Below are 12,516 nucleotides of genomic sequence, written 5' to 3' on the forward strand. Positions count from 1 at the left end.
ACTCTCTTATAACTGCATAGAAAAAATACAATAATAGATTTCGAGTTACACTCTTCCCAGGCAATCTCAATAATAAAAGCATACCTTCGTCCCCTAAGGTTAATATAAAATAAAAATGAATTACTAGAAATGTGTATGTACTTTTTAAAAATCTAAAGCTAGGGGCGCCTGGGTGGCTCAGTCAGTTAAGCATCCAACTTGGGCTCAGTTCACGATCTCACAGCTCCCCCGCGTTGGGCTCTGTGCTGACAGGTCAGAGTCTGGAGCCTACTTCAGATTCTGTGTCTCCCTCTCTCTTTGCTCCTCCTCCCGCTCATGCTCGCTTGCTTGCTCTCTCTCTCTCTCTCTTTCTTACTCTCTCAAACAAAAATAAACATTAAAAAGCATCTTTTTTAGAAATCTAAATCTAGACTAGATTTAAATTAAAACCTTAGAAACAGCCTCTAGAATCTACCATATAAATTGATTTATAAATGGCCTATTAGGCTTTATCTTATGTTTTAAAGTCTTCAACGTAAGTATAAAATTCATGTTCTTTATTATTTGTCCAAAACAGCTACCACTGTATTTGGGGTTCTTATATCTCTAAATATCAAATTTTAAAAGTTAGCACTGTATTTACTTTTTTGTAGTATTAGATTATAAAGTTATTTCTAAAAACTCTCTATATCTAATAAGCAATTAGGAAATAGTGTGGTATTCACTTTTCAAAGTTATGAATTTTGTAGAACAAAAACTTAACAAGTAGCTGAAAATCACTAACTCTAATATATGAGAAAAGACTTTTTAAAAATGCCATCAAAACCAATTCCAAGACATTAACAAACCAGAAATATATTTTTCATTTAAAAAGAAACAGGCAGGGGTGCTTGGGTGGCTCAGCTGGTTAAACATCCAACTTCGGCTCAGGTCATGATCTCACAGCTCGTGACTTCAAGCCCCACATAAGACTCTGTGCTGACAGTTCAGAGCCTGGAGTCTGCTTCAGATTCTGTTTCCCTCTCTCTCTCTCTGCTCTTCCCCTATTCATGCTCTGTCTCTCTCTCGCTCTCAAAGGTAAATAAACATTAAAATAATAGTAACAATAAATAAATAAATAAATAACATAATAAAAAAGACACAGGCAAACTTACTTTAATACATGTACTTTTTCCAATGTTGCTAAATATACCATAAAAAAATCAAATCTTGTCATGAAGAACCTTAGGAGGTTTTAGGAAACTTTCAGGTAAATATGCTTTCTTAGATATTTTTCTCACTGGTAGCAATATAAGTCTAAGACAGGCTCAAATCAACACAAAGAGGTACTAGTTTTCATCTAATTAACCCTTTAACCAAGAATTGCTACCAGTGGCATTTAGGATAAGAAAGGTATACTCACATACTGCTCATGGTGATGCAAACTGGTGCAACTTTTTATAAAACAATCTGTCAATGTGGCCAAAAGCCTCCCAAAAATATACATACTCACCCATGATCAGTAGCCTATTTCTAGAAATTGCTGCTAAAGGATAAAACAGCTAGTATGTAAGGTTTTAGCAAAATATTGTTCATTTCAGGTTGTTACAAAACTTCTTAAAACATAAGTATGAAAATTTCCAATAAAAAAAGGTCAAATAAATTGGATTGTCTATTAAAACATCACAGAGGCACTAAAAATGTTTTCAAAGATTACATAGTAATGTGAGAAAATACTTGAGGGAAAATGATTGTGCTATATAAAAAGTATGGTTCCAATCTGTAGAGTTAAAAAGAATATTAAGAGTTTATGTGCTTATGTTTGTAGGAATATTAAAAATAATATACCCTATTTAGCCATAAAAAAGAATAAAGTCCTGATATATGCTACAACATGCTAAGTCAAGGAAGCCAAACACAAAAAGCCGTATATCATATAATTCCATTTATAGGAGTGTCCAGAATAGACAAATGCATAGAGACAGAAAATAGAGCAGTAGTTCCCAGGGGCTGGTTGAAGGAAGAAACGGGAAATATAATGGGTATGGGTTTCTTTGTGGGTGACAAGAATGTTCTACAATTGGATAGTGGTGATGGGTGCATAACTGTGAAAATACTAAAAGTCACTGTAGTGATTTAAAGTAGTGAATTAATAGCACATGAAGTATATCACAATACAAAAATAATTTTAAAAAGTGACACACCAAAAAAAAATAAGTTACGTCAGTGCCAAAAACATAAATTATTTTCTATATATTAACTATCTTTTCTAAAATCAACATATGTTACTTTTATAAACAAAAACCAGATTTTCCTCCTCTCTTCTGGATCATCTCCATCAGTTATAAAAAAAACAAAACAAAAAAAAAAAAAAAACAAGCTGTTATTTCTCTTATGTGTTCTTAGAAAATCCAAATCTCTCCTTTATCCTAACTTCCCCTGCTGGCTTTCACCTGAGTCTCTGATCCCCTTTACACAAATTCACCGAAAGTAATCTGTACTCACTCTTTTCAGTTCTTCTCCTCTAAACTTCTCCTGGTACTCTGATCCCCTCCATGAATACGCTTATCAAGGTCACCAACAACCTCTAACCCCATGGCCAGGTCTCAGCCTCGTATCACCTCGTTCATGGGCGATGCTGGACAAATCTGAGCGCTCCGCTCTCCCTGAAAACCCAGGTCTTCCTTGCACCTTACGCTCTGTTCCTGCACGGTCTCCAGCACCTATGAAACTGGAGTGGCTCAAAGCTCAACCCCTGGAACTTTTCTTTTTTCCATCTACACCCCCTCTTTTCTAGATCTCATCCAGCGTTCTGGTCCCACGATAACTAAAATTCAGAAATACTTGTAACTAGGTCTCTCCATCTTCTACCCAGCCCCCACATTCAGATGGGAATAGGCTAAAGTACTGACTTTGGGTAGGGGGAAAAATGAGTGTGGTTGGAGAGAGAAAATTGTAGATAAGCCCTTCTTAAAAGCGAAAAATTAGAGCACACATCCCCTCATCCTCCGTTCACTCTCAATCATGCTGAATCATGTTGATAAAATGAGTGCCAACTAATCAATAAGTGCTAACCAACTAAATGTCGCTGTCCTGTAAACCCAAACCAGCCAGAGAAGAGTAAGAGCCCCAAGTGACAATTAAGCCAGAATGAACAACTGCCACTAGGTGGTGCCAAATCGTAGCCATGACCAACAAATTTGGATCGGGGACCCTGAACTCCATTGCAGGCTTACCCAGTTAGTTTATAAACTTCATGATAACCCAACCCACAGTTAATGTGACCCAATTTTTTTTTATTTATACACTGAAAACTCATAAATTTAAAACCTCAACCTAGGGGCACCCAGGTGGCTCAGTTGGTTAAGCATCCGACTTCGGCTCAGGTCATGATCTCATGGTTCATGGGTTCAAGCCCCACGTCGGGCTCTCTGCTGACAGCTACCTCAGAACCTGCAGCCTGTTTCAGGTTCTGTGTCTCCCTCTCTCTATGACCCTTCCCTGCTCATGCTGTCTCTGTCAGAAATAAGTAAAAAACATTTAAAAAATAAAAATAAAACCTCAACCTAGACTTCTTACCTGAAATCTAGACCTACCCTAATTATCTATTAATTATTGCCACTTAGAGGTCTAACAGCATCTCATACCGGATATGCCCCAAACTGAACTCCCCATCTTACTCTCCTCCCTGCTCTCCCAACTCCTACATCTGCCCCTTCTCGGCCTTCCCCTTTCCATCCTCCCCATCACTTAATCCCAAAACCTTATACTCATCCATTAGTACTATTTCTCTTACGTGATATATCCTAATCCATCAATATCAACATATCCTCTCACTAATTTCTACTCCCTCAGACTACTTCTCACTGCCCTGCTCTGTGCCTTGGATTATTGCAATAATATGCTAACTGAGCTTCTGCTCCAGCCTTTGCCCCTTTTAATCATAGCCACAGTGATTCGGTTAAAATGTAATTCAGATCATGACACTCCTCTGCTCAAAACCCTTCAGCAGTTCCTAATCTCACTGGGAATTAAAACCACAATCTTTAAAATGTCTTACAAGACTATACAGTTTGTACCCTCACTTACTTCACATCTGCCACACTATTTTTCAAACCTGACAGGCATGTTGCTACTTAGGACCTTTGCCTGTGCTGTTATCTTTGCATAGAGATCCCCTTTCCCCCGCATATCATGATAGCTCCCTCCTTCACCTCCTTCAGGTCTTCACTCTCAGCTAGGCTTTCCTTTGACCACTCTATTTAAACTTAAATCCCAACCCCTACCACTCTATATCTGATTGCTACTAGTATGATTCCATATGTATAGTATGGAAGTCATGTAAGGGTAGGATTTTTGGTCTGTTCACTGATTTATTTGCGGTACTTAGAATGATGCTCAGAGCATATAATAAGCACTAAAAAGTATCTGTTAACTGTTATCTATGTGTGTTATCTGTTAAATGTTCAATGCTATCATATTAAAATGTTACATGATAGAAGTTACAAAACTATATAAAAGTGGTGTAACACAATTGAAAACATGATTCAAAACTAGATTTCAATTCTAGGGCTGCCACTTTGCAGCTGTGTCACTTTGGGCAAGTTTCTTATAACTTCTCTATTAGCCATGATAGTCCATCTGTAATGTGAGAACCACATTAACATCAAACGCTTACAGAGATTAACCATATGAATGTGCATGCAATGCTTACAAGAAGACCAAAACCAGCAGTTGACAAACTAAGACCCGTGGAGCCAAATTGGCGCTCTGCCTGTGTTTGAATAAGGTTTTAGTGTAACACAGTCACGCTTACTCATTTACGTGCTGTTTATGGCTCCTTGAGCTCTACAACAGCAGTTGAGTAGTTGCAATAGAGACCATATGGCCTACGAAGCTATCTGACCATTTAGAGGAAAAGTCTGCTGACTCCTAGCATATATAATAGTGTGCGCTCAGTGAATGTTAGACATCACTTTCTATGTCAATATGTATCTGCAAGGATAGGTCTGTGTGTATATAATTCCCAACCCAACAGATTACAACATTCTTGCTCATGCATGGTACTTTCCAGATATAAAAGAAAGAAATATGGCTCCTAAATGCAGCAGCACTAGGCCCTCTAAGATCATTACCTAGTTTTTGAGACGTTCTGATTGCATATCACAGAAAGGGTTACTAATTCTCAAACTGGTCAATTCACCTTCACCATTTATAAGAAAATAGTTTCTATATTATACAGTATGTTTAGAAAGTTTCAGAGAGGAGGGGTGTATCAGCAGGGGTAGCCCACAAAAGGAAATAAATGATGGGGTACTGCAATTCCAAAAGGCAGAGCAACAGCATAATAAACTTATGTTCCAAGAACAAGAACCGAACACTCTTGTAAGAAGTGGACCTGGGTAAAATACTAGATTAAGAGGAAAATGTCATAATTCAGTGATCTATTTGTAACTATTTATAACTATTTGTAACTACATAACTTAAGTTTCATAATCTAAAATATATTTTTTAATGCTTATTTATTTTTGAGAGAGAGAGCATGTGCAAGTGGGAAGGGGCAGAGGGAGAGGGAAACAAAGGCTCTGAGCTGTCAGCATAGAGCCCGATGAGGGGCTCAAACTTACAAACTGCAAGATCGTGACCTAAGCCAAAGTCGGATTCTTAACAACTGAGCCACGCAGATGCCCCATCATAATTAAGTACAGGAAATCTATCAGCTTGCCTGTCTTCTGAAAATCACATACAGGCTAATAAAAACAACAGGATGGAAACTGGGAAACAGGTTTCTGTCTCACTGATTATGTAACTTGGGATAATCTCCATTTGAAAATGGGATAAACATACCCATCCTTTCATGTTTGGAAATAATGAAACATAAAAATGTAGCAGTTCTTAAATTTAAAAAACTCCATCAAACCCAAAATACTCAATTATAATGAAATTGAACAAAGTGGGGGCGGGGATGAATCACTTAACGCCCAAATTTCTATTAAAAATCTGCTACAGGAGGCACCACGTTGGAGACAGACATAGTTTCTCTGTCAGTCTAACAGCAAATTATTTCCCTACTAAAACATACTATTGGGCAAAACATGAAGCAATTGACACTTAGGGGTCCTACTGGACGGAAAATAACAGCTTCACATGGGTTAATACACTACGGCAAGATGCTCTGACCCCCTACAGGCTAGCAGATTATCTCCCATCTCATACTCACTTCAGGGCACAGGCTCAGAAAATTTTTCTCTCCATGTCTACTTGGCAGAACACGAGTCAAGTGAATTCCAGAGAACTACAAGTACTTACAGGGGCACCTGGGTGGCTCAGTCCATTATGCATCCAACTCTTGATCTCAGTCTGTTACACATCCAGGTCAAGATCTCATGGTTCATGAGTTTGAGCCCTCATTGGGCTCTGCGCTGACAGTGCAGAGCCTGCTTAGGATCCCCGCCCCCCCCCACACCCACCTCTCGCTCTCTCTGCCCATCCCCCATGCGTGCACATACACTCACTCTCAAAAAATAATAGATTTTTTTAAAAAACCTTTTCAAAAATTAAAAAAATAAAAGTACTTATAACACTGTTTTACCATTATCCAAGTTAAGAATTTTAATACTTCTTTACAATATCTTTTTTTTTTTAATTTTCTTGTTAATGTTTTATTTATTTCTGAGAGACAGAAAGAGAGACAGCGTGAGCAGGGGAGGGTCAGAGAGAGGGGAAGACACAGAATCTGAAGCAGGCTTCAGGCTCTGAGCTAGCTGTCAGCACAGAGCCCGACGTGGGGCTCGAACCCACAAACCGTGAGATCATGACCTGAGCTGAAGTTGGACACTTAACCGACTGAGCCACCCAGGTGTCCCTACAATATCATATTAATTTGTTATAAACTTCTGCCAAAATGTAAGCAGCATATTTTACAAACTCATCCTGGACCCCATGATATATGGTATCAGTGTAAAGTATAATGTTCTTACCTTGTTCTTCACTTCCTTCCTTACAAAGACTAGAGCTCTGGCCCAGACTTAAGCTAATATCATCAGAAGTCTTTGCGGTGTCTGTATCTCCTACAAAATTAAGAGAAACACGTAAACACATTAGAAGCAAAGGCTGTACGGTGTGGCGTAACAAGAAGGATGCCAACTACACTCATTTGCTAGACACTGTACTGGCACACGCTATCTACTAGAGCGGTTTTTCTTTAGCACATGTTACGATAATAGAAGATACACCGAACAGGAAGCATCATAGACTATCAAACCATATCTTTATTCTCACAGCACTATCAGCGAAGTACTACAGAAAGCTTCATACTACTAGCTAATAAAACTTCCTTTAGAAAGAAGCAATTTTTTAAAAGAAATGTAAAGTATGTAATAACAGCTTGAAACAATATAAATTTCCTCCCCAGAGATAATTATAAAAATTTCCCTAAAAAGTATAGAGAAAAATATGAATTTATCTGAAAGAGATGTATGTAATAGGCACATATAAGATGTACTGAAAAACACTCTCCCTCTTTTTTACTGTCTCATTTGTGCCCAAAAAAGGTTTCACATCAAATTACTTAGTTTTCCACAAACCTCACCAAAACCCATGAAAGTATTTTCCTTCAAGGCAAGAAAGTTTCTTATAGAGAAAACTTACAATTCATGCAATGTAATGCAAATGTTCAATTATGTTTGTGAGATTTGGATGATGGAAAGAGAACCAAATTTAAATCAAGTAACCTTTAATACAAGATACATAATTGTATCTATGAAATAATTTCACGAATGGTTTTTCATTACATGTGAATACACAGTACTCAGTTATCTTTATTACATCCAAAAATGACATGGGAAGTCACAGGCAACTTTCAGCTTAGATAATGTCTACCTTTAATAGTTGCTGCTGTTCCAAGACGAGAGGAACCAGATCCAATCTGAAAATACGATATTAAGTAAAACCAATTAAAATGCTGTATCATTATCAATATACACTAGCAAAATTATCAAGCAAAACTATCGCATTATTAAAACATGCTATCAGTCACTTTTATTAATATTAAAATATCCCTGTTGGGCGTGTTAGATCAGAGCCACATAAGCTGTTGGCTGTGACACATGTGAATATGTTACAGATGTGCTAGGGTCCTGAATCCCTCTGCTGCTTAGGACTGATGGAGCCCACAAGCAGGATGCCCCCAGCACCAAGCAATCCATGTCACACAGTTACTACCATTTTTTATATTGCATCATGACATGTTCCTATCGTAAACAAAAGCAAAACTGGCTGTTGAGTCTACCTGAAACAAATTTAGACTTATCAGGACATATAAAAGGAGGGCTTGGAACAAAGCATTCACATATGCTACAAAGAGCAACCTAAATCTTACTGTCAAGTTGTTAGTGTATCAATATGAATTTTCCTGATTGCTAGACGAAAAGTAAGTAGTACTTCTTTGTAGACTGCTATAACATCTTTAAAAAGAAAAAAAGCTAAGAAATCCATAAAAAATGGCTTTTTAGCACTAACTATAAACAGAAAACTAAAACCTATTGCATTTTTAATGCTTCTATTCCAGATGACAGAACACCCCCCTAAAATCTCAGCCATCATTCATTACACTACCATAAAAATCATATAAACAAACATCACAAATTCCACAAACACATCAAAGAAACCAAACATAACAACATGACAGTTACTAAATCCACAAGTCCTAGTAACTTTCTATAACCTGGTTTCAAGAGATATTGGAAGAACACAGTCCAGCAAATTTAATGTTTTAGAATAAAATTACGAATATTCATACAATACTTTGTATTCTACCAAATCTTTCCTTTCAATGAATCAACGGACTAGGTGTATAAAGTAAGAAATTTGCTCAAAATATAAGTCAATATGGAGTTCAAAGAGGCATAAGAGACTTTCTTGATCTGATGGCAATTAAGTGGTGTACACAGATATAAAACCCACTGTGCTATGCACTTAAGAAGTGTATACTAGGGGCGCCTGAGTGGCTCAGTCGGTTAAGCGTCTGACTTCGGCTCAGGTTATGGTCTCACGGTTCATTGGTTCGAGCCCCGCGTCGGGCTCTGTGCTGACAGCCAGCTCCCAGCCTGGAGCCTGTTTCGGATTCTGTGTCTCCCCTCTCTCTCTGACCCTCCCCTGCTCGCACTGTCTCTATCTCTCTCTCTCTCTCAAAAAAAATAAATAAATAAATAAAACATTAAAAAAATGTAAAGAAAATAAAATCTGAAATTATATTAAAAAAAAAAGAAGTGTATACTATGCTGTAGAATAGTTATATGTCTGTGAAAAAGTAAAAAAAAAAAAACATATACAAACACGTTAGAACTACTAACTCTTGATTCAGCCAATAAAAAAAAAAAGCTTTGCAACATTTTTAAACTACTTATTAAGCTTGATTCTCCTGATTTTTCCTTATCTCTGGTTTCAATTAGCCATAAAAAGCATTGCAACTAGATAGAAAAAATTCTAAAAACATTTTTACTGTAAAACAAAGTTTCATTCATACCATACCTGCCAGATAAGTTATAGAATTCGTATATGTTATTTTTCAACTAGAATAACAAACATGTAACTCCCTAGATAGAAAAACAAGTAAGCAGGGACGCCTGAGTGGCTTAGTCGGTTAAGCGTCCGACTTTCGCTTAGGTCATGATCTCACGGTTCGTGGGTTCGAGCCCCGCGTCGGGCTCTGTGCTGACTGCCAGCTCAGAGCCTGGAGCCTGTTTCAGTCTGTGACTCCCTCTCTCTCTCTGACCCTCCCCTGCTCGCGCTGTCTCTCTCTCTCTCTCCTAGAAATAAATAAAAATATTAAAAAAAAGGGGCGCCTGGGTGGCTTAGTCGGTTAAGCGTCCGACTTTCGCTTAGGTCATGATCTCGCGGTTCGTGGGTTCGAGCCCCGCGTCGGGCTCTGTGCTGACTGCCAGCTCAGAGCCTGGAGCCTATTTCAGAGTCTCTGTCTCCCTCTCTCTCTGACCCTCCCCTGCTCACGCTGTNAGTGTTTAAAAAAAAAACAAGTATGCAAACAAACAAAAAACCCACTTTATGCACACCCTTCTACAAATTTAAACTTAAAAAAAAAACTTTTGGGGGTGCCTGGTGGCTCAGTCAATTGAGCCTCCGACTCTTGATTTTGGCTCAGATCATGATCCCAGGGCTGTGGAACCAAACCCCACGTCAGGAGCCTGCTTAGGATTCTCTCTCCCTCCCTCCCTCTCCCCCCTTATCTCTCTCTCATTCTCTCAAAAAAAAAAAAAAAAAAAAAAAAAAAAGCAAGTCAAGATTCACATCACCTCTTTCTATTAGAAACAATAAAACTTGAATATGATTATGGCAGTCATTTGGTCTCAACCACAAAGAATCGTTGCCTTTTCTTTCCTTAACAAGGTTCCCACTCTGCTCCGATGATGTGTGTCTGTCTTTAGATCTCTGAGAAGGGGGCCCAGCCTCCAGTCTAGGGGTACGCCTTAGAACATATGCAAGAGACTGCGGCGGGCTTCAGGGAAAGATCTCTGCACGTCTGAGAAGACAGCTGAGGACAAGTCGCCCAGTGTGCCGTGCTTCTTACTTCCAGCAGGGCCATGACTAAAGCTGCTGTGCTCATCCTGCAGCCCTGACGGAAAAGCCAACCCAGGTCCTAACGTCACTGGGCTGCTGCACAAATGCCACACAGCCCCCTCTGGACCTGGACGACAAACATAAACTCTTATTTCTTTAAGTCCCTTAATCAGGTGAGCTCTATTACTTGCTGACTTAATGGATAGAATGGGTGGTTAGACTTTATTCTTTGGGCTTTTCTGTATTATTTAAATTTATCCCCCCAAAATATAAGAGTTGGGACTATTTACACAATGAAACAGGGGATTGAGAATATGAATTACAGTACAATCAAATAGGAGAATGCATTCCCTAAATGTCACTGTAGAAAACACTTAATGACATTAACATTCATGATATAGCCAATAAAGAAAACCAAGTTCTAAAGAGCATGCATACTATAATCCCACCTTCTTTAATAATGGTTTTTGATTATGACATTATGGATGATTTTTATTTTCTTCTGTCTGCTTTCCCTCACGAGCTATTTTTGTAAAAATGGACACATTTAGAAAAGGACAAATTTAAGGGAGAAAAAGGTAGTTTGCACAAACCAAAAGAGTCCAGTTGTTTTCTTCTCTTTTGTAAGTGCCATAGGAAAGGTCAGGAAGGATTATGGGTGTCAGAGAAGAAAAATTTCCTCCAATTAAAGAACAATCAGGCAAGGCCACCTCCTTCACGAAGACACTGCCCCTTCCTCTGGCTGGAAAAGAATTATTTTCTCCTCCTAAAGCATTAGTCCCTTTTCTGTACCATCCCGAAGATAATTATTACTTTGTATCTTTTTTTCCCTTGGTAACATAGGTCATGTTCATGACTTTGGTTATTTATAGCAAATCTACTGATACTGTAAACTCTCTGAGGGTAAGACCCCCTCCCCACTCCATTCAAGTAAACTAACTTGAAAGCTATCTGGCACTAAAATATATGAAGACAAGTGACAAAAGGAAAAGAGGGAAAGGGAGGAAGGGAGCAGTAAAAAACAAGAAAAAAGAAAGGGAAGGGAAATAGATGGTAGATGATGGAAGGGAGAGAGGGTAGAAGTAGCAAGAAGGAAACAATGATAATAACAAGTGAGATACAGCCACTATGCTCTAGTTAACTATCTGTACTAGATAGTACAGGACATTCACACAAATAACTATGATCATGTGTAATAACTGCTACATGATAAAATATGTACAAGGGATACAGTATGTCTTCTGGTAATATCTCTACCAGTCTACAAAAAGGCTGACTCTACTTCTTCAATTCAACTTCCCTAAAGGGTAATAATAATCATGTCAACCATTTATTTTGTTGCCAACAGGATAAAACTAAAATACCAATTCAAAGTACCACAATAACTTCCAATATTTGCCAATTTTTATTCACGAGTTAATATTTTAAGGAAAACCAAATAAGGTAAGCCACGCATTTGTGTGCAGACAAGCTTTAATAACAGTTGGATGGGAGTCCCTCCCTGAAACATGGTGGAGTTACTGAAGATGGCTGTATCCTTTTAACTGTCCTACTGAAACAAATGATAAAAAGTTTGGCTCTCCAAAGGATTGTGGGGAAAAGACAGTCTTACTCCCTAGGTAAACTTACATTGCCAACACATGTTAGCGTGAACAAAGGCCCGGGTTAATTAAGCATATAAAACATGCAGCCTTAATGAAGGACTAAGTCATTTCATAAAGAGACAGAGAAAGCCAGGTGAACCAAAAGAGGATCAATGATAGCAACGCTTTTCCTTCAACTGGTATTGTAAAAATTGAAATTTAAAAAGTATGAAAATGTCACAGTCATTTTCCATAATGTCCTTTGTGTGTGGGTGTGTGGGGGTGTGTGTGTGAGTGTGTGTGCATACACGCACGCATGCGTGTTTTAACTCTGACATTTCCCATCTGCTTGTTATGGAAAGAATTCAATACTACACGACATTCCATCACAACTAAAACT

The 12,516-nt window shown here is 38.3% G+C and overlaps 1 protein-coding gene across 6 annotated transcripts in view; it reads right to left on the reverse strand.

Moving 5' to 3' along the window:
• PCNX1 (pecanex 1) overlaps positions 1–12,516 on the reverse strand; it is a 174,927-nt gene that overhangs the window by 107,937 nt on the left and 54,474 nt on the right. For all 6 annotated transcript variants that reach the window (XM_039251845.1, XM_039251844.1, XM_039251842.1 and 3 more), the window contains exons 4-5: positions 7,840–7,885; positions 6,939–7,028 (exon numbers count right to left, since the gene is read on the reverse strand). In XM_039251845.1, coding sequence (XP_039107776.1) covers positions 6,939–7,028; positions 7,840–7,885 — 136 coding nt within the window. The remainder of the gene's footprint in view (positions 1–6,938; positions 7,029–7,839; positions 7,886–12,516) is intronic.

Source organism: Hyaena hyaena, unplaced genomic scaffold (assembly GCF_003009895.1).
Source record: "Hyaena hyaena isolate Hyena2069 unplaced genomic scaffold, ASM300989v1 scaffold_400, whole genome shotgun sequence".
Lineage (NCBI taxonomy): Eukaryota > Metazoa > Chordata > Mammalia > Carnivora > Hyaenidae > Hyaena > Hyaena hyaena.